The sequence below is a fragment of the Urocampus carinirostris genome, chromosome 7, assembly GCF_059441175.1.
Source record: "Urocampus carinirostris isolate Australia breed hairy pipefish chromosome 7, RoL_Ucar_1.0, whole genome shotgun sequence".
Classification (NCBI taxonomy): domain Eukaryota; kingdom Metazoa; phylum Chordata; class Actinopteri; order Syngnathiformes; family Syngnathidae; genus Urocampus; species Urocampus carinirostris.
The window spans coordinates 1,550,881-1,574,479 of NC_142355.1; the positions used below are offsets into that span (position 1 = coordinate 1,550,881).

The 23,599-nt window shown below is 40.3% G+C and overlaps 1 protein-coding gene across 1 annotated transcript; it reads right to left on the reverse strand.

Moving 5' to 3' along the window:
- Positions 1–422: 422 nt before the first annotated feature.
- hsp90b1 (heat shock protein 90, beta (grp94), member 1) lies at positions 423–22,239 on the reverse strand. The gene is made up of 18 exons (XM_088339523.1): positions 22,071–22,239; positions 18,386–18,488; positions 16,106–16,247; positions 15,917–16,033; positions 14,605–14,936; positions 12,459–12,570; positions 12,246–12,377; positions 10,336–10,452; positions 9,075–9,212; positions 8,923–9,000; positions 7,167–7,232; positions 6,830–7,099; positions 5,072–5,317; positions 3,905–4,041; positions 3,752–3,830; positions 2,274–2,429; positions 2,032–2,133; positions 423–634 (listed from the first exon to the last, which is right to left on the reverse strand). Exons 1-18 carry the CDS (start codon positions 22,120–22,122, stop codon positions 611–613), a joined length of 2,403 nt encoding a protein of 800 aa, XP_088195649.1. The 5' UTR covers positions 22,123–22,239; the 3' UTR covers positions 423–610.
- Positions 22,240–23,599: the final 1,360 nt, after the last annotated feature.

Here is a 23,599-nt window from a genome sequence, read left to right on the forward strand (position 1 = left end):
GAAGCCCAGGGGGGCTTCCTTGGCACGCCCATGGGAGGAGTTGGCACGCCATTATGCGGGGAGAAGATGGCCAATAAGAGAAAGCTAAAGGACTTGAGAAAAAAAGCTTCTCAGAGACTCCAACGTCAATAATTCAGCCATTTTCAATGGAGTACACTTAAATTGTTTATGAAATTAAATCTGCCCCAGTGTAAAAATGTGGGCTTTCTTGTTCATCTTTTCCCTCAAGAAAGGAGTGCGCATAAATTGTTGTGTTTGGTTAATGGATTTAGATAACTCATTCGAACAATTTGGTAAACTGCACATTTTCATAATTCCCAACAAGTCAAAATGAAGCAAACGTAAAACTTTTACACACAATATACTGCATCGTCATTTCAAAATGGCAACTTCCTTGGATTTCAAAGTAAAAGACAAAGACATTTGTCCTTTCGACAGGAAACATTTATTGGAGATCCTCCCATCAACATGTCATTAAATATTAACAAATGTACAAGCGCCGGGAATGTAAAAAAAACAAATGACACAACACAAACAGGCGCTCCTTAAAAAAATCCCCCCCCCCGACCAGAAGAGGGCGCCGGTCTCACTCCCACCACCTTTTCAAGCCTCACAGTTCTTTTTCTGGGATGTCCTAAGAGAGAACACACACACACACACACACGCAAGGAATGTTAAAGGGACAGTGTGTATTCATTCATTAAACACTCAAAGTATCATCTAATGCACAGGTGTCAAACAGGCGGCCCGCGGGCCAGATCAGGCCCACTAAGGGATTGACTTCGGCCCGCGAGACAACACTCAGAGAAGCGCAAGAGAAAAACAAGCTGCAGGTTGAAATATGTCCACTTGATGTTGCCAAAGCCAGGTGCCTCGAAAAAAGACACTGTACTTGTATTTTTCTCTCTCTCTCTCTCTCTCTTTTCCACCCCTTTTCTCCCACTCTGTCTCTTTCACTTTCTGTGTCTCTCTTTTTCTCTTCCTTTGTTGCTCTTTGTCTCTTTCTCTCTCTGTGTCTTTTTAACTTCTTTTGCTCTAACTTCATTTTCTCCTTTTCTCTTTCTCTCTTCCTACCCTTCACGCTTTCTTTTCTCTCTTCTCTTCTTCTGTCTTTCTATTTTCTCTTTGGATTTCTTTCTTCCTCTCCCTTTTCTTTCCCCCTCTCTCACGACTTTTTATTACTTTTGTTTCTCCCTCCCTCTCCCTTTTTTTCTTTCTTTGTCCCGCCTTCTCTCCTTTTCCCTCCCTCTTTCTCTTATTTCTTTATCTCTCTTTTTCTTTCTCTTTCATCTACTAGTCCGGCCCCCGACAGAATGTTTGTTCAATCGTGTGGCCCCCGAGCTCAAATGAGTTTAACACCCCTGGTCTAATGCAACTGAAAACAAGTGCTACAAAACACAAGGAAGATGACAAAGTGCAAACATTTTTTCTTTAAAAGGGACAGTGTATGAGTCGACCACTAGGTGTCAGGGTGTGGTGTTGTGCAACCAAAGAAAACTAGAGAGATTGATAGTGACCAAAAAGCACCATTTTATGCATTTCCCCCCCAGACTTTTGCAAAGAATGAAGAAAAGGAGGAAAAACAAAAGGGGAATAAAAATGAAACATTGGGAAAGGGGGAAAATAAAAACAAAGAAAAAACAAAGAGAAACAAGGGGAAATGATAAAAAGGAAAAAGAAATGGGAAGAAAGTAAAAACTAAGCGAAGGACAAAGAGGGGGCAAGAAAAAAAGGGATAAAACAAAGAAAAGAAACATGTAGGAATTGTGGAAAAAAAAAATGTAGAAAACAAGAAAATGGAGAGAAAAGAAAAGCAACAGTAAAAAAAAATCTTGGGGATATCTGCAGCAGCAAGATGACTGAAAATAATGTCGGCGTTTTATCGGTGAGCCTCATCTGATGTCAAATACGCCTTTTTGCTGAATATAATCAATATTGGTGTGACTTAAAAAGGTCTGTTTTACCACTTGGAGGCGCTAAACACTACCCACTGTCCCTTTAAAGAGGCCTAAAAACCAGACGCTTTCTTACTGCTTTTTCCTCATCCGCCGTCTCCTCCTCCTCGTCGTCGTCGTCATCTGCCGGCTCTTCTTCGGGTTCTTCTTCAGGTTCCTCTTCGGGTTCCTCCTCCACCTGCAGTCACAAAGGACAATGAGACACCGGGAGCTTTTTTTGGGCTCTAAACCAGGCAGGGGTTTCAAACTCTGGCATGGGGGCCACACGCCGGAGGAAAAAATAAAAACGGGCTAGTAGATAACAGAGATTTTAGTGACCTTCTCCTCCAGGGGGACGTTCATGCTGAGCCGGAGCATTCTCTCGATCCGGTCCCCGTAAGCTTTGGTGTCGGCCAGCTGGTAACCCGAACGCAAGGTGGCCGTCTCAAAGAGGACGGTGGCCAGGTCCCGCGCCGTCTCGTCCTCTGCCTCCGCCTGAAGACCGACAAAACCAAAAATTGAATATTAAGTGAGTTTCACAATTTCTAGTCAAACAACTGGTCAAGTAGACATACGCTAGTGTACTTCAAGTCGTTTCACACAACCAAAGTAAACAGTTCCACAATATAAAGTTTGTTAACACGGCAGTGTCACATAAATCAAACTCACGCCTTGAGACAACTTGTCAAGTAGAAATCTGCAACTGCAAATCAAATATTTTCATGACTCAAGTAAACGGTAAAGCAATACAAAGTGACTATCCAATCCACTATGTTAAGTGCGTAACAAAAGAACTACATTACCCAAAGCGCCACATTGTTGCTGAGCTTGCGCAGTGCTCGCCCCAATGTTTACAGTTGCAAGTTATGGTTTATCGAACAACGCAAATGATCAACACTATCAGAAATATCGTTTAGTATGACTTTCCTCCAATCTGCAACATTATGCTTTGGCACTATAAATAAAAATAGTGTGATGGCCCTAAAGTCAAATGCCTTTTACTCGATCATTAGTCGAGGGGTTAGGATTCACTGCTCTCACCATCTCATCTCTGGTTCGAATCTCGCCGAATCCAAATTTTTGCCATATTGGACTGATCCACCGTTGCACAAAACTTAAAACCTCATGAATATCAGGCACACAAACGTAACAGTCCTCTCCCCCCTCATAACCATTTTCCTTTTTGTAAAGTCTTGCAAGTACATTTGTCATTTTTGGTTTTATTATCTTAATCTAACTGATGCTTTTATTTTTTTTTAATATATTTGTTTTATCCTCATCTCTCATCTAATTCCATTGTGTAATTTATACTCATTCATCCTATAAATCCATTCTTGTCCTTCATCCATCCATCATCTAAATCCATTGTCAAGCATACTCATCTAGGCCTGGGTGATAAAACGATAAATAATTATGGTGATATAATTTTGCCACGATGAAGAATGAAAAGTCAGAGAGTGAGTGAGTAAGTGTGGACGAGTGAGTTGCTTGTCCCCTTTGCTTCTCTCTCCCCGGCTGCAGCTGGTTAAAAAAGCTGAACAAGTCTCTTGCCTGGTGTATTTTCCACCGTTAGCCAATTTATAGCTCTATGGTGGTCTGCGTCTTAGACCCCACAGTTGTTTGTCACTGTGCGCCTTTTTTCTGACAATCCCGGGACAAAATTTGACTTCAAATGCAATAGGATGTGATCAATAGAGATTATCAACGATACGCGAGACCAGTTTTGGGCACATCGCCCAGGACTATCTTCATGGAATACAAGAATGTGAACGATCTCTGTTGACATCTCTCATCGCCACGTTTTTGTTTGCACTCACCTTGACGCGATTGAGCATCTCCTTGATGAGCGGATGCTTGGGGTTGATTTCTAAGGTCTTCTTCTGGCTGGCGTAGTAGCTGCGACAACAGACAGGGGAAAAAGGTTAGCGCGTGGCCGGTGGCGCCCCCTCTCGGTCGGAGGTCAAACCCACTTGGTGGAAATGTCTTTGCCCGTCTGGTAAGCTTGCGCCTTCATGATCCTCTCCATGTTGCCCGACCATCCGTATTGGCTGGCCACTAGAGCGCACGGCGACTTGGTCAATCTCTGCGACAGGATCGCCTTCTCGATCTAAAAAAATATTTGAAGGAGCTTTAGGGCTGCCGCAATGAGTCAACCGCGTCAACAAATTTGGTTTAGGCAACCAATGAGAAGACATTTTCATATTTTTGGAGGGCCTGACAAACATGAAATGCATGCAGTCCCAAGAACCAACGTTAATTCTTAAAATAAAAACGACAAAGACCCTTGTTCAAAGTGCTGGATTTCAAAACGAGCCAGTTTGTTTTGTTTACTTGATTTGAATGCATTATTTATTTTCCTGTCCCTGAAATATGGATGGAGGTTTATGGAAGTATGTCTCGACTGACTGAGAACTGCGCCCAATTGATTTCAGATGTGCATTTGTTTTACATTTTTGCAAAAATAAACTAGAATATTGAAACCAACATCACGCTAAAATCGAAATAAAATTGAATAATATCCGATGACGTGGCCCAATAATGAAGTTGTATACTATTTTATTCCACTTATACTCAAAAATACTTGTCCTAAGTTTGACCTCAGCATTGAGTGCAACTCTTAAGAAGGGTGTCGTAAACCTTTGCTTTGGAATGTGCCTTTGGTTTCAGTATGTGCAGATAACAATGACTTATCACCTCGACTGGGGGGGTAGGGCGATGACCTATCACACCCTTCTCCCAAGCTTTAAAGGATTATTGGGAAATTTGCATCGATTACTGCGGACCAATCAGCCGGCGGCTTGGTCATGGGGCATGAACATTTCATCGCCAGGTGTCATAAAAGTGGGCAACCCTGGAGCCCCCGTCGCTCTCCTCCACACGATTGTAATTGGCAGGGAAGAAAGATCCGATTTTGTTCAACTCTGATTCGGCTAAATTAATATATGGACTATATTCGGGGCAACAATTTCTCTGACCTTAACATGCTCCAACTATAAAGGTTTAGACACATGAAGTGTCTTGGGAGTCAGATTTCAGTTTAGTAAATGTTAAAACCTTACAGATACAATGGTTGGTGACTAGTCAAACCATAAAAACGGTCGCCAATCTCTGTATTTGATAAACGGACGCGACTCGACCTTGTCCTTGAGGGCGTCGTCCTTGAGCCACGTGGTGAGGGGCTCGTATTCTTTCTCTTGGGCCTCCCTCTTCTCCTTGGCCTGCTCGCTCTCGTCGAACTTGACGCCTTCCTTGGCCACGTTCTGGAAACGTTTGCCGTCGAATTCCGGCAAGGCTTGGATGCAGTACTCGTCCACCGGCTCCGTCAAATAGATCACCTCGTAGCCTTTCTTCAGGAGACGCTCCACGAAGGGCGACGCCTCCGCCTGAACACAAACGAGAAAACACTGGCATTATATTGGAGTTCTACAGTTAGTCTGCCTTTTTGAAATTAATTTTAAAACCAAGTGGGTGAAATACCACAATTGAAACAACACACCACATGAATTAGGGGCAATTAAAAAAATAAAAAATAAAATCACATTTGGTCCCCCTGAAAAAGATCTCTCCAATGTTTTAGACATGCAAAACAAGAAATGTTTCCAGAACTTCATGGATCCTCTGTCAAAACTGGCAGAAAAATACCAACTTTTCGATTGAGAGCTTTGATTTATGAGATTAACTGTCACTGACACAATGGCCTCATTAAAATCAACAGCCATCTACTTCCGTCGTTGTGCCTTTCACACCATCACTATCGTCAAGTTTTCAGAAACAGTCTTTCGGAGATCGATATTTTTGACGTATTCTACGGAAACTGCTGATTGACATGTGTTTTTTGTCGATAGATTGCGGCGTGGCGTTAGCCTCGTTGCATGTTTCGGATGGGGAGTTAGGTGGATACTATCTATCGACTTTGGTCATATCCCCCATGAGGGGTGACCAACAGCATAACATACAAAATAAAGAAAATAAAGGGGAAAAAGAGCAAAAACACACAAACATTTTTTGGACCATGGCCAACCCAATTCTCCAAACACCCAAACAAGTTAGGCACCTCGGCACCTAAGTCGGACATGCTTCCATCCCTCCAGATGAAACGGGACACAAGAAAGCGGCCGTGTCACTCGGGTCAGGGTGACACAACACTCTGTTTGACAGCAGGGACCGACAGCTTTTGCTGGTTTACCCACGCCGCATCATGCAGGTGCCCTGCCCATCCCTTAGAACGCGTCCAAACATCCCACTATCCTTTTACAACACCTCTCCTCTCCTTCCTATCACCAACAAGAGGTCGAGCTTCCACTAGATTTAGACCTCTTTCCTGCAGTGCACTCATAACACCATCCATCCACGTCAATGGCGGCCTTCCTCTCAGTCTCCTTCCATTGACTTCTGCTCTGTAGATCCTCTTCAACATTCGTTCCTCATCCATCTTCTCCATGTGTCCAAACCAACCGAGTACTTCCTTAACCACACGCTTGCTCAGTTCCACTACTACCCCAGTTCAGTCTCACAATTTAATTTCTCAATCTATCCAATCTTGTCACTCCTAACATACTCCTCAAACACTTCATCTCAAAAACATTTCATTTCCTTCTCAAATCTGCGTTCAGGCTCCAAGTCTCTGCACCATACAACACAGTCGGAACAATCCCACTCTCATACGGTCCCCTCTTAACATCCATAAGAGGCAGCAGGAGATACACTGCTGCTAAATCGCGTTCCAAACACAAAGAGTAGAACAGAACGAAATGTGGAACCAAAACGGTACAAGGAATTGAAATAAATAGTCAAGCCAGCCTGACTTCAGATTATAGACTTGGTGCCCAGTGCGAGGTTTATAAAATGATTCAACCGGTTTCTCCAGATTGCTTAGTGAATCAAGCCCGCAGTACCTCCTTGCGGTTGGTTCCAGCCATGAAGTAGATCTTGTCCTGCTTTTCCTTCATGCGCTCGACGTACTGCTCCAGGCTCGCCAGTTCCGTGTCGCTGTTGGAGGTGTTGAAACGCAGCAGCTTGGCCAGGCGGGTTCGGTTGGAGTGGTCCTCGATGACGCCCAGTTTGATGTTGGTGCCAAACTCCTTCCAGAACTTTTCGTTGTATTGCTCCTCGGCGATCTTCTTGATCATGTCCAGAGTCTTGCGCACCAGCTTCTTACGGATCACCTGATCGGTGAAGACAAAAAGGGGGCCGTGAGCGGAGGGTCTGCCAGACCTCAGATCCGGAACTCACCTTGAGAAGTTTATGCTGTTGGAGAGTCTCTCGGGACACGTTCAGAGGAAGGTCGTCAGAGTCCACCTAACAAAAATGTCAAAAAGCATCAAAGGTTACTGTCTAGACCGGGGGTCAACAGCTTTTTTGGAGGATAGTTGCTTTTAAGATACAAGTTTTAAAAACTTGTTGTCGCGTTATTAGAATGTTCTTATCGATATATAATTTCAATGCAAAAGGTAAAAGGATAAACATCAAAAAATGTTAATAATACAAGTGTGACTTACTGGGGAGCAGCATTCACAGTACCAGTACAATTGCACAGACAAATTATGCTCATAATGTTAACATGTTATTTAAAAAAAAAAAAAAAAAAAAAAACACATTGAAGCCACTTTATTTTAAAAAGCCATTTGTTAAAAAAAAAATTGATATGCATTTCCAAAATAAATGTTAATACTACCCAGTTGGATGAAAAATAAGTACATTCATGGATAACTTAAGCCAGCGATCAGCCTTTGAGGGTTACTTTTTTTTAACCCATTATTTAGACATGAATTTCCAAAATACTTGCTAATAATTTCCAAATATTATCTCACGCTAACTGTAAACAAGGTCAGCAATGAGCTAACGAGTCATAATAACAGCTAAATCCTGACAGCGTCATGCTAACAAATTATGCTAACGAATAAATGTTAACAAGTAATGCTAACAGCTACATGATTACTGCTTCATATTATGACCTGGTTGAGTGAAATAATTATTGGTTGCTGAATACAAATGTTTACTTTATTCTGAAATCACAAGTCATGTTGCTATGGCAGCAATAAGTATATTGTGGATAACATTTAGATTCGGCGTCAACCTCCAAGGGCAATTATTTCTTACTGATTAATATGGAGGGTTACAGAGTATGATATACATTTTTGAAATAAACCACGTCATTTTTTATCCTCCAAAAACGTGCAATTTGAACCGTACAGAGGGGTAGGATATCGAGATCATACTCATATTTTAGTCATGCAGTCCAAATCATTAAAATTGGATTATTTATCCAAATTTGTCACTGTACAACTCCTATTTAAGGTCAACAAAAACAGGGCCAGAAAACATCCATCAATTATTCATTCGGAAAGAGGGAAATTATAATTTAAGGGGCTGTAGTAGATTCATAATCCCAAAGGTGAGAACCAACAGGAAAAGTATGTGTGTGTGTAGTCAAGCTTTGGAACGGTTTGCAAGATGAGGTCAAACGGTGTCGAACTATTCACTTGTTCAAATTTAAATACAAAAAAACATTCCTGGCGGAATACAGAGATGAAGGAAATGGGATACGAGTGAGATTGGGAATGGTGAGTCTAGAACTATGGTTAACTTTGTGTTATTGTTGCTATTCTTATATTAATTGTTGTTATAACATTGGTGTATTTCATAGGTAGGATGAAGGGGTAGGGAATACAAGCATTTGCTTCTTACTACCCCTTTTCAAACATATTATGCAACATTATTTTGTTGTTGAGTTATTGTTTTTATTTTAAAGTTCGAATAAAGTTTTCATTTATTCATTCATCTTATTTTAGGACACCATCTTCATTCGGTTATCATCGAGTTGGGCAATTATGAACTCAACAATTCAGGATACATGTTTTCGGAATAAGCCTATTTTACGGTGAAGGACGAATCATGTGTGCATTAGGATTTCTGGAGCCAATTGGAAAACAGATATAGCCAATATTAAAAGGCTTACAATAATTTAGGCAAGACGAAAAGTACTGACCACTCCCTTGACAAAGTTGAGATACTTGGGCATCATGTCGTTGAAGTCGTCCGTGATGAAAACTCTCCTGACGAAAAGCTGAGACCAGACGCCGCGTTAGACTAAACCTGGCTTCGAAGCGGTCCTCGCCAACAAATGCGATTGGGCCTTACTTTGATGTAATCGTTTTTCTTGGAGCCGTACTCGTCGAAAAGACCACGGGGGGCCGCGGTGGGCACGAAGAGGATGGACTTGAAGGTGACCTCGCCCTCCGCCGTGAAGTGGATGTGCGCAAGAGGAGTCTCGCTGTCCTATGGGGAGACAAAGCCAAATGTCAGATGGGGAAGTTAGATGAAAATTCAGGATGCGTTAAAAGGAAAGTTAGAATAAACAGGATCCTTGCTTCAGAGGGCCTCATCAATTACATTTCCTCAGTGATGGGTGCTGTAGTCTGTACAGTGTTGATGGTAGAATACAGTAAAATGTCACTACATCTTCAGTCATAACTATACGAGTTTTCCAGTTACAGTAATCCTTTGATGTGTTGCGGTTCTGCTACTTAGCAGATTTTCATCGTGCATCGCGTTCCGGGCCAAATTATTGCCCAAATCAGGTTTCTATAGAAAGTTGCTCCATCTGCACGAATGCCCAAGTCGGTAAAGGATTTTATACGATTGTCTACAAGTTACATGTATTCAGTTTAATGCAATCAAGATATTCACTGACTCTGCTTTAGTTCAATGTACAATAAAAGGTCAGGGCAGGCTGTGTGGAAAATGTTTTTTCTAGGACATTTCTGATAACAGGATGCCTGGGTGCACTGACGCAGGACAACCAGAGATTGTTGGGCACAAAACAACTGCCTTGGCATGCCGTCATGCGGGGAGAAGATGGCCAATAAGAGAAAGCTAAAGTTAGATGCAGATGACACATAGACAATAGGGGAATAGTAGGATGTCTTTGCTTTGTTCTTTGAAATGTATAAATGATCCTAGGCAACTTCAATGGGGGCCCATCTCCTGTTTACACACTGGTTTTGCTAGTTTTCAGCTTGTTAACAGGCTTTGTGAGAGCTCGATAACGATCCAGGTGATTGAAATAACCTGTATTGGAGCAGAGAAACTTCTAAAAACATGCAGGACGTGTGGCTCTCCAGGACCGGGTTAGCCACCCCTGGTCTAGAGAGTCAGACTGCCATTGAAAACCGGCAATAGAAACAACTTCAAGCTTGTTGCCCGAAATGCAAGCATTTTCCTGACCTTCAAGCACTTTCAATGATTTCAAGCACCCCTCAGAACCCAGAATCAAGAGGGAAGATTCAAAAGGGCGAGCCAGAACGTGTTCTGTTCTGGAGTTACAATTGAAGTCTCTTAACTGTCACTGTGCGCCGTATTCCACCCAGTTGGCCGAAATACGAAATGTTGATGGTCTCACCTTGGAGAAGGTCTTGTAAAAAGCATTGTACTCGTCCTCCTCCACATCCTTCGCCGGCCTTTGCCAGATGGGCTTGATGTCGTTCATCAGCTCCCAATCCCACACGGTCTTCTCCACCTGATTGGAAGACGGAAAGGCTTTTGCTCAAGGTGTTATGCAACCATATTCTATTGCAGGCATTTCCAAACTATTTCAAGCCGAAAGCTACCTTTTGTTACCAATTAGTGCGAAGGGCACACACTTTCAGATACATCTCTAAAACAGCAACATAGCTAGATGGCTTACTAAATAGCTAAAAAGGATTAACAGGTAAAAACCTAAAAAGGGAACTAGATGGCTAGCTAAAAGTCAAATTCAATCTAAATACCCAGATATAAAGCTAAAAACAACGCTAGATAGGTATGTAACAAGGTCGCCAAAATTGAGCTTGCTAACTAGCAAAAAAGCTCAAATGTTATCTATAGCATGCAAAAAAAGATGTAAAAAGCTAGCTAGATGGCTTGCTAAATAGATAAAAAGGTGGGACGAAAGCTCGCTACAGAGTTGTAGTTACAGTTAATCAGTAAAAAGATGAATACATTTGTTTTATACAGCAATAAAATTATCATTCTATTCTGAACTGCTTACTTATAATTATCAATACATGAACAGATTATTTCATGAAGCCCATGAACTGGAATATATTTGAATTTCAAAAAGAACGAATAAACAATTATCTTAAACTGTAATAATCACTACAAGTGCTTCTGACATTGAGAGACATCAGAGTTGGAACCCACAGAAACGATTTTTTTTTTTTTTTATTCTCGCCCGAATTGGTTTTTGCAATCAAAAGCCCGGAGATAAGTGTCGCATAGGCATCTGAGCTGGAAAACGGGTGAGACAATAGCTTGAAGCCTTACCTGGCCACAATCAGAATCTGAAAAAATTATCCTTGTAGTTGACGCATGGTAGGTTTAAGCATTTCCAAAAGTGGCCATTTGAAGACCACCAGTTTACAGCACTAAAACCTTTGCAACCATGTATTTTAATTTTTTTTTAGACATTGTGAAAGTTGTAAATGTTAGACTTATCTTCCCAAAAGTCAATGATTTTGCACACTTGCGTGCAGTCCTGGATCCAAGTAGCATTTGTGCACATTCATTTTGGGCTCCGATTTGAATACTCATTGGAATGTGTATACATTTTGGGAATTTTCATTGGCTAGCCAATGTGTCAATCATAATTTGAATTGGTTATTACCAGCTATATGTATTTTGATCTCTATTTTATCAAACAGGCCCATTTAGGCTAATACAGGCCGTGAAAAAATATATTTTGGCGTCAATCAAAAGGTCAGAGATTAACAATTATATTGGGAATAATTTGATAGATACTTTATTCGTCCCCGTAGGGAAATTCACACTTCCAGCAATGTCCTCGTGTTAATAAAAAATAGATATAGAATACAAAAACACCCAATAAAGTGTTAATAAAGAGCATTTAAATAGTGTTACGAAAAATACACAATGTAATAAAATAGGGTAATATGCAAATGTGGGCTTGGGGTTTAATGTGGGCTTGTACCCCCCCGGGTGGAGATAAAAAGCCTCATGGCATGAAGAAGAAATGATCTCCTCAGTGTGTCGTAAGTTTTTTTTTAAAGAGGTCTTCATTTTTAAACGTATTTTGTGAAAAAATAAAAAATAAAAATGGTAAAAATAATTAGCCTGACTTCCGCCCAGTAAATTGAGTTGCTTGCTTTTCATAGAATTTTGAGTAGCAATTTATTGTTTAAAAAGCGCCTGACAAAGTTGATAACGTAGCGAAAATTGTTTGCAACAAGATTAGACACAGCAATACCGGAGAAACAAGATAAAAAAAGAAAAAAAACGAGAAGAATGTCTGGATAAACGGGCACAAATCTGTACCTTTTTGGTTTTGGGCTTGTCTTTGTCCTCTTCTTCCTCCTCTTCCACATCAACCTCATCATCAGAGGCTTCTTTTTCCGGTTCTTCAGTCGCCTCTGCGTCTTCGTCGATGGGCTCCTCCACTGTCTCAGTCTGGCAAAACCATCAAACGTGAGCTTAAAAATGCAAAAACCTGGTGCGCTGAAGACACACGAGTGTCGTTTGGTGCATTACCTTGCTCGCCCAAACATAGATGGGAAAGTTGATGAACTGAGAGTACTTCCTGACCAGGTTCTTGATGGTCTCCAACTCCAAGTAGTCTGTGGCCTCCTCCTTCATCACCAACCTGCCAAATAGGAACACTGTTAATAATGACCATCGTTTCAAAAACAAAATGGCCTTCTCATAAAAAACTTGAAAAGGAAAAGATAGACAATAAGCAAACGATGGCCCTGAATTAGTTCTATAGGGGTTGACATGGTCTACTAATCATTTCAAGTCACGTTTTTTATGATGGACACCTGCAAAGGAAATTTCACAGGGTGCCAGTTCTTTGACTATGAAACCTCACCAATGTCATTTTTACTATGCATTGTTTACATCACATGTGTCAAACGGGCGGCCCGCGGGCAAAATCAGGTCCGCTAAGGGATTGAATCCGGACCGCGAGACAACATTCAAAGAAGCGCAAGAGAAAAATGAGCTACAGGTTGAAATATGTCAACTTGATGTTGCCAAAGCCAGTTGCCTCTCACAAAGACACCGTACTTGTAATTATTTATTTCTCTCTCTCCCTCCCTCCCTCTCCCTTTGTCTTTTTAACTTATTTTGCGCTAACTTCCTTTTTGCTCTTCCTACCCTTTGCGCTCCCTTTTCTCTTCTGTCTTTTCATTTCTCTTTGGATTTCTTTACTCCTCTCCCTTTCTTTTCCCTCTCTTTCACGACTTTTTATCTCTTGTTTCTCACGCTCTCTGCTCTCTTTTTCTTTCTTTGTCCCGCCCTCTCTCCTTTTCCCTCCCTTTCTCTTATTTCTTTATCTCTTTTTCTTTCTCGTTAATCTACTAGTCCAGCCCCCAGCAGAATGTTTGTTCTATCATGTGGCTCTTGAGTTCAAATGAGTTTGACACCCCTGGTTTACATCATTGTCACCGTTAGCCAGTCATAATGCGCGTCTTTGATTTCCACACCCTTAGGAGCGTATATGCCCTTTCTAACCTTGATTTATTAAAGAAAGGGGTCAGGAGAGGATTTTTAGTACACGTTAGAATGTTTACATCTTGAGGGGTTCCTGTATCAATTCAAATTTAAATTGTCTTAAGAGCGTTTACCAAACTTTATAGATAACATTTGGTCCTTGAGCATGTTGTAGTAAGTCTTGAGGGTTTAACGAGCTTTCTCCTGTTCTCCTTGCAATTTCAAATCAATGCATGTCTTCGCTCCCCATTTTAGAGTCTATTCAGCTACGAACTTGTGTCAGAGGTGGCGAACACGCGGCTCTAGAGCCGCATGTGGCTCTTGGCCAATGAGAATGCGGCTCCTTGCCTCATCACATTTTTTATATAGTGTGGCTCCTTGCCTCGTTTCATGTTTAGTCACCCCCCCACCTCTTAAAACACACTTGAATCCATCAGAGTAAATAACAAATAATAAATATTTTGAAATTAATTTGGCAGATGTTTTTATGTTGCTCCGGACACATAACTGACTGCCAATTATCTGCGTAGGTTAAGGTCAGGGGTGGTGTGGCTCTTTGACTCTCAGTTGAAAATGTCGTCTCTTTGTGTTAAACTTGTTCGCCACCCCTGCATTATGTGAAAAATAGTAGACTTCTTAAATAGGGCTCAGGGGAGGGCTTTCAGGTCACCTCCTTAAACATGACTTGACTCCTGTTATGTGTCTACTCAACTGTAAACCTCATACGTAATTGCATTGGGTTATCATCGTTCCTAGAAGATTAGAGGAAACTTCAGTGACCGGAGGTTGACGCAGATGATACAGAAAGTATGGCATGATTGACATTTTCCACTTCTGTTGATTTCGGACATAAATTAACACTACAGGATTTTGCTCGATTTGTGGGTGAGAAGGTAGAAATATCATTGGTATGTTGTAAATATAAGTACTGTCAAACCTCCGTTTATGCATTATATGTATAATGTTGGCAACTCATTTCTTTTCTAGAAGGGATGCTGAAATATTTTCAGATGTAATCACGGTGTTGTGTATTTAGAGCGCACGGGTTTCAGAAAAGTGCAGCCACAAAAAGAAACAAGCCGCAGTGTTTATATTGTAGCATAAAAATATCAGCTCGTAGAACGAATTTTACGATAAAACAGATCAGCGCAGGTGCTCGTTTTGCCATACGGCCGGGGGGACCTACGTGATGGTGGTGCCGCGTCCCAAGGTGTCCCCTCTAGGGTCCTCAATGACGGAGAACTGGTTGGAGTCAGACTCCCAGATGTGTTGAGTACCGTTGTTGTGCTTGGAGGTGACCAGCACCTTGTCGGCCACTAGGAAGGCCGAGTAGAAGCCCACGCCGAACTGGCCGATCAGTTCCGAGGTGGACTGGTCCTCGGACTGCATCTCAGTCATCTTGTTGAGGAACTCGCTGGTGCCGGACTTGGCGATGGTGCCCAGGTTTCGCACCAGCTCCTCCTTGGTCATGCCGATACCCGTGTCCGTGATGTGAAGCATGTTTTTCTCCTTGTCCGACTGAACCACAAGGACGAAAAAGATGGGGGATTTGGTCAATTTCACATTCTTTCGAGAACAGGTTGCGGGCCGCATTTGGGTCAAAAATGTGGCATGGCGGCCAGACTAGGAGGGAAAAGATTGATTTGGTACAGTCTAGAATATGGAGGAAAAAAGACCCATCTTTCTTTCAAAATGAATATACATGTAATAACTCATTTGAGATTCGCTTTAAAATACAACATTTTAAAACCTCCACGAGGACCACTCCATTTAGAAAACTGGCTGTTTTGGCTCTGCTCATTAAGAAGAGCCAGCTCCTACATGGTTCCTCAATTTTTTTCTACGTTATCAATAAAACACTATGCACTAAAATAGTCATTTGAAATTCAATATATTAAAATCTTAATGATAAAAAAATTGCAAATACAGAGCAAGTATGATTTTTTAGAGGCAGAGAGTAACATGAAAGGAAACTGCGAACTAGAGTGCCACAGGAAACCTTATCATAAAAAAAGTCATTTTTAGACGAGAGAAAAAAAATGTCTGTCAAGATCATAAATCAAGCAGAAATGCTTTTTGCTATGTTAAAATGATCGGTTGAATAAATTGGAAAAGATCATTTTTGAAGAAACAATTTAGTTAAAAAAAAATTAGTTGGCACTTGTGTTATTAGTGCGATGATATATTTAATAATTTTTAGCGATTTTCGTTTGGCGAGCCAGATTAAAAACGATGGGCCGTAATTTGCCGGCCGGCGTTGTACAACATCAAATTTTACCGTATTTCCAAGACTAAGGCGCACCAAAAGAAAAGGGCCAGAAATTCAAAAAGGCGCATTATGTACCGGAATACAGTAAATAAAATGAGAAAAGCATTAACAATTTAGGTGCTATAGCTGCAATTAGTCCGGCGTGTCTCATTTATTTCACAAAGGTCCATTTACGGAAGGGGCGGCTTATAATCCAGTGAGCATTAGAGAGCCACAATGGCGTCCATACTTTGATTTTGATGGTTAGCTCTTCGTTGGCAGCCAGCGCGTCCTCGTTGGTCAGCGACAACAAGCGGATTTTATCCAGGGCGTCCGAAGCGTTTGAAATCAGCTCCCTGAGGAAGATCTAAACACAAAATTATTTCAGAAACACACCTAAACACAACACCTTATATTTGGTTTTCAAAATGGGTCCCACCTCTTTATTTTTATACAGCGAGTTGATAATGAGCTTCATCATGCGGTTGACTTCTGCCTGGAAAGCGTGTTTTTCAGATTTTTCCCGAAGTTCCTTAATCTGAGCTGCGTTCAATCCGTCCAATTGGATGGCTTCCTCCTCCCTGAGTGGGGAATGGCAAAACTTTAGCCGAGAGTCCGTTTTAAACCAATATAGTAGACCCTTGGGATACGGCAAACCCTTCTTACATTTCTTTCTCTCAAAATGTCCGATTCCTTTACTAAGATTTACTCTCGTGTAGTGTTCAAAAACGACACTAACCGGTGGATATACTTTAAATAACAAATTGTTTGACGCAATACAGTCCATTTTTCTTTTGTGCTTCTCTCAACATAGTCTCGGGATAGAGCGACCCCTCCTTACAGCGTTTTCACTTCGAAGTGCTGAATAGTATTTGTTTAAACCCTTTACGACATTTCATCCTACGTTACATCTTCAAAAAAAAAAGGATTTTGGATGCCCAAAGAATGACAGGGGGCGCTAGGGGCCATCGACCTATGGCTAAACCTTGCCCTCAAGTATCCAAGCAATCACAGTGCACATTTCAGACTCCATAGACTGAAGCTCTGCTGGCATTTCCATTAAATTGCATTGCAGTTTGTTTTCCCTTCCTATCCATCTATCTATCTATCTATCTATTTATATAGGTCATATCCCTCAAGAGGGGTGACCGACAGCAAGACAAACGCATACAATAGTACAGAAAATAAAAGAAAAAATAGCAAAAAACAATGTTTTGGAACATGGCCAACCCAAACGCCCAAACAAGTTAGGCACCTCAACACCCAAGTTGGTCATGCTTTCGTCCCTCCAGATGAAACGGGACACAAGAAAGCGGCCGTGTCACTCGGGTCAGGGTGCCTACATTTTCAATTTTCAGATAGGCAAACGGTCTGCTTGGGGTACATGCAAATCCGATACAAGGTATGCGGAGAAACTGGGCGATGGTGTGTATTTAACCTATCCAAAGCCGCATTTAAATCGAGAAAAGGGTCCATTTTGGATAACGCTAAGCGGTCGTCCACTGCACCAACTCAACGTGGATAACGTTAATAAGGATGTCTGCATTTGTTCTAGGGTAAGTGAAAAAGAGTTTGAGGCATCATTATCACTTCACTTGATTGTAATAATAAGTTATTTCTAACGTTAATATCTCTACTATTAGGCTGACGCTATGTATGGGAGTTCAGCGGCCTGTTGTGTTAGTTTTGTATGTTGGTATTCATACGTGATTGTTAACTTTTGGAGCTTAGCTTTTTTACCTTATCGCAGTTTTTTTTCATGTAAAAAATGTTGTGCAATGTTATGCTGAATGATTCAGGGTAAATAATAACAGGATGGTAAAAAGCCTTGTCCTGGGAATATGCAGCTTAGACTTGCACTCGCCTTAGCTTTTCATCGACTTTCAACAATGAAATCATGACGATAAGCCTCCAATGCTTAGTTCAGATCTGTTCGGTGACGTTTGAGATAATATGTCATCTTTCTGGCATCAATTGCTTCCTTCCAAATGTCCCCTACTGACACACACACCTTGGTGCTCTTCACACAATTTCCAATCTTTGTCCGAGTGAGTCAAGTGGGCGAGGGTCAGCCAGAGCTTAATAGTATTTCCCAAAACATTGGACATCTATACATTTGCAAGCGTAAAAGCTACAATAATAAAAAATACAGAATATGACATCCCTCCTTTTTGACGTTTCCACGTAAGAGTGTAGAATAAAATGTTTTTCAGCCTCTCTAAGAAATTAGCCCTACTTCACAACAACAAATAATTGGACATCCCCCAAAAAGTCCAAAATTCAAACTTTGCAGCTGTGAAAAAGCGTATGACAAATTTCTTCTCGAAAGAAGCCAGTCTGCTATTGTTTGCGTTACGGCATCATGAAAATTTACTTTGACGTGCACCAATAAGGTTTTAGAATTAACCTACATCTATGTGTGAGAACTGAAAGTCACACTGTAATGCACTTCAAACGTCAATAAAAACTCAAATAAATGACAAAAGGATTCACCAAATAAGGAATGAAAACACAATTTTGATAATCTGCGATTTAGGGAATCGTAAATCCATGGGTATTTGCTCCGAATACACACTGGTTTCTTAAAGTTGACCAGTCCCCAGTCAAGAAATAATCCAATTCCTACGGAGACCTTGATGAGACACTCCGATGAACCAGATCCTTGTCGGATTTAAGTCAAACATTGGAGAAAAGACAACCATTCCAGACAATTTCCCACCTCTGAACCACTTCATCGTCCGTCTTGGAGCCGTCCCTGCTTTTGCCAATGTCCTCGTCCACCGTGCCGTCCACGTCCAGTTCGTCTTCGGCCCTCACTGCAGCTGAAATTCAAGGACAGGCGTCACCAATGAACAAACCGACGGCCTTTATCGGCATCATACGAGTAGGACAGAATTGGAGAGCTTTTCCTTTTAGTGATTTAACATCAATTGAAAAAAGGTCATTCCTAATTGGGACGTACCATAGCCCCTTTTTACTGTTACTTGTTTATTTTCTGTAGTGCAATCCAGAAAAGAAACGTTTTGGATTTATTAAAAAGAGGTATTAGAATAGAATCATCTTTGTTGTCATTGAGAACGTAGTGAACATCGTCTGTAATGAGAATAGAATTGGCACTACAGGATAAACGCGTAATCAAGACTTAAAAGGGAAAAATAAGATTAACGAATGTCAGGATAAGTAAAGATAGCTTCTAGCTTATGTGCTAAATGCAGTTTTCCTAGTGCCATTACATCCAACAGCAGAGCCATTTTTCAATTCAACTGGCAAAATATACATTTGTTACATTGTTCCGTACTTTAGTGTGGGGAATAAACTGGCGTTTTAATTGTTTGGATATTTCTAATTACAGCCAAAAGTGAAATATCTGATATGAAAATGTTATATTTCCACAAAACTATACTTTTGGCTATAATATATCACAAAATATGAAAAATTGTGTATTGTATTCTTTTTGCTTTATTATTTTTTTGTTCTTCAGCGTAGGGATGGTGCTGGAAGTGTGAATTTCCCTGCGGGGATGAATAAAGTATCTATCTAAATTCCACTTGAAATGCACAAATGAGGTAAAATTGTCAAGTCCTGTTTATTTGTTTGGCCCTTAATCACAAAGAGTCTCAAAGGGCTGCACAGATCAAAGACTAATGCAAACCACAGACTATTATGACACCATCCCCTGATCTAAAACCTACAAGGAGGCAAATAATGCACACATTATCAACATAAAATATAGGTTATTCATATGCTATAGAATAGAAATGTTTTTTAAAAATTGTCCTTCTTAAAGTGTTTAAGAAATCATTATAATGAGTATTTTGTTTACATTTAAAATAAAGTAAATAAGTTTAAAAAGGAATCTGAAAAGTAGTTTTTAAATACATTGACACATTATTGATGCTTATTCAGGGATCATAATGGAGATTTTCATTTTCAGCTGAAATAGCCAGGGTCCAGGGGCCGCAGGCCCCGGCCAGGTCCAGGGCGGAGCCTGGTGGGGGGCTCAGTGGGGCGAAGCCCCCCTGAGGCCAACAGCATTTATCTTATTTGCTATGTGAAAATTGCACTTGAATGAATTAAATCCAACAAAACAGAAACCATGTATTTTTTTCAGTTTTAAGATGTTTAAAACAATTGGGGGATTACAATGTTACAACCATCACCATTGTTGTTGTGCTTTGATGATGAAGATGGACCTTGTATTTAGCTACTAATCAACAATATATATGAAAATTTATACATTAATAACCATTCATCATTAATTTGAAAATAGAATGCACAAACTGAACATGCTTAAAGAAAATACATGTCAGTCTGTGACAGTCTTCTCCAGCCATGACCACTTAAATTTATTCTTGATTCCTTTATCAATCTCGGAGACAAAAGCCTCGTCTTCTTTTCTTAGTATTTTCATATTTACTTTTTCAAACACTCATTTCACCGTTTGAAAAGACCGGAAGGAGCGCCATGTTTGAGAAAGCCAATGCTCTGAACAAAAGCTCCGCTGATTGGTTATCAGCGAACCTATCGACCAATGGTAGGAGCCGATCTATTTGTTGTGTGTTATAGATCTAATGCGCTGCGCTTCTTTTTGCCGATTTTTCTCGCGATCTCTAACTGCTAACTTGGGGTGATGAAACAGTCACGTATCATACCTCACCCCCCCAAAATATTTTCTCATCGAATTTAGACGATTTACGGGAATGACCTTTGGGGTTCAAAAACAGCGGAAATCCGCGGAAAATTCTGATCCCTGCTTTTTTTCTTTTATTGTACCATTATTCAAAATGTAGTTTTAATAAGAAATTGAGCAATTATTATTTTGTTTACTATTTGACTGATAATGTGATAGCAGCTTATTTGATCAACCCCAAGAATATGTTTAACAAGTTAAAAACGTATCTTTCAGATTTAATTTTCCCTATGTTCCGGTCCGGAGCAGTCGCTTCGAAAACGCTGGTCTACTATTGATCCCAAGAGCAAAGAAGAAATCTGCATGTTCAAGAGCGTTCTCCATTCGAGCCCTGATGTTGTGGAATGCTCTTCCCCCAGAGATTCGATCTGCAACCTCAGTGGAAATGTTTAAATCACTTCTATTCTATAGCATATGAATAACCTATATTTTATGTTGACAATCTGTATTGGCCGTCATGTAGGTTTTAGATCAGGGGATGGTGTCATAATAGTCTGGTTTGCAATAGTCTTTGATCCGTGCAGCACTTTGACTCTTTGTGATTAAGGGCCAAACAAATAAACAGGACTTGACATATTCAAAAAGTAGTTATAATAAGAAACTGAGCAATTATTTTGTTTACTATTGGACTAATACTATGATAACTCGACCGTGGATCAACCACGAATGTGTCCAACAAGTTCAAAATGTATATTTTTTCCATTTTACTAAAATTTTAGAGTCGTAATTTAATTGTGAAATATGAAAAATACTTTCATGAAGCAAATAGAGTCCAAATGTATTCTTAATGTGTGTCAAAATAACAAGGCAATGTTTAGAAACGGTAATTACTATGGAGTCTTGAGTTTGATTACATTTATGACAACATAATCACGTAATGAGACTAATAATCAGGGTTGGGTAGGGTTACTTTAACTTGATTACTTTCAATGACTTTTGGACTACTCCAATACCAAATATGCTAATAAAAGACAAAAGAAACTAAATATGAATAAAATGACTAAATTTTGTGCAGGCTTGGGGAGTAACGGAATACATGGAACGGCAAAAATGATGTTTGGATTTATTTTCATTTTGTTTCTGTTGCATTTTATGTTTTGCCGGGGATCAAAGAGATCAAAGCCAGGAGAGAACGCTTACCACGTGTTGTGAGTCATCATTTTAATCATATTTAGTTTCTTTTGTCTTTTATTAGCATATTTGGTATTGGAGTCATCCAAAAGTCATTGAAAGTAATCCAGTTAAAGTAACCCTACCCAACCCTGCTAATAATGACCACTTGACACATTGTGGGTGGATATTTTGCCCTTTGTGGAAGGTTTAAATTTGTAATCTGTGCGTTTACTCGCTACTATAATTATCGTCCGTCCTTATATATGGTCTGCATTTAAATAGCGCTTTTCAAGTCAATGAAGACCTCCCAAAGCGCTTCACACTTACCCATTCACACACACACACTCACACACCAATACATGACTTTAATGAGGAAATTTCGCACAATTAACGGACCAAAAATGAAAAGCAAAGGCATTACATCAATTTATTATTAATTTCGCATTTAGTGAGTCAAAATAAATCGTACATTTATTCTTCATCCCGAAAACTTTTGAATGAAACGCGAGTGTCACTGAAAGCTAGCATAGCATGCTAGCAGTGGCAAGTTCCCGGTGCGACAGAATTCAATTTGACGTCAGAATTAACGGCGTTAACTCACCGAAAGCCAGGAGCGCCAGTAAAAGTCCAATTCCCCACGCCCGCTTCATCATTTTAATCTTGTTTTTTAGAGACCAAAATCTGAAAAGATGAAGACGCCACACGCTGTGTGTCTTAGTTCTACGGACAATGGACCGCCTTCGGAACCACAAGGCAGTTAAATGGGAGGAAGACGACCAATGAAGACGCACCACGCACCCGCCTTGACCAATCAGAGTGGGGACGACGTGCCCGTGCTGACCAATCGGCGTCTTCGACATAAGACGATACGCTCAAATCGTGGCCGCCTCTCATTGGACAACAAAATGACTTCTTTAAATAAATACGTGTTACTTTGATATTTGTGTTTTAATATTACGCAACGACTGTTTCGTCATCAATAGAAAAAACAATTTGGATTTCTATTCCGTATAATATATGAATTACACTTACAATTACCGTCGATGTCATCGACGTTGCATGCAACGAGATTGGACATGGCACTCCAGGGGGAAACATGTCATAAAGACACTTTGAAGAGGAAAAATGATACAAGACTATCAGGTTGAATTAGTAGTGTACTAATAACACATGTGTCAAACAATGTTCCCTCTAAGCTGCGTGTGTGCGCAATTGCGCACTACCCAGAGCTTTTCCGCGCACAAGAAAATCGAGTCAGCTCACCAAAATCAAGACTCAAATTTGCTAAATAAAAAGCGAATTAAGTCAAAGTTACAATGCATGAAGGCAAAAATACACGGGTTCGCCTGACGCTGTGTTCTAAATGCGATACTTAAGTCAATGTCGAAGTAGAACGAAGTTGAATAAAGTTAGTAGAGTTTTTCGAGAACCGGCTTCTTCGGCTCGGCTCACTAAAAAAAAACGGCTCTCTCGGGTCCCAAACGGCTCTTCAGGATGTTTTAGATCCTTGAATCCCAACGTGACCAAATATTATGTAAAATTATGCACAAAATGACTTAAAAAAATGGGGGAAAATAGAGCAAAAAAAAAAAATATAAAACCAAAATGAAAAAGTAGTGAAAAGCTGAGAAAAAAAAGAAACAAAAACAGGAAAAAGAGAAAAAAAGAGCAGGAAAAAATCTGAAAAAAAGAAAAACAAAAAGCAAGAAAAAAAGTAACAGCTAGGAAAAAATAAACACGAGATTTTTTCAAAGGAATTTAAAAAAAAACTGAAAAAAGGGAAAAGAAGAAAAAGTTCGTGTAGCATTCAAATCATTTCCAATGATATCAAGTGAATCTTGTTGCCAACATTGTACTTCCACTAAAAAATGCGGTTAAATACAGTTGTGTATCGTGCAACCGACTAAATAAGCCCCCCAAACATGTTAGTATTATGCGACAAAAGATACCGGAAAAAAAATGGAAATCTTGTTAAAACAAACGACGTTTTTAGGCCGTACAACCTTTGCAATCGTACATGAGTCAATTCATTCAAAAGTGAAAAATAATTTTGCCATGCCGGAAACTCAGCAAAATGTAACGTGATGTCAAGTTTTGGACATGTTTGATAATGACTTAGTTGCCACACTT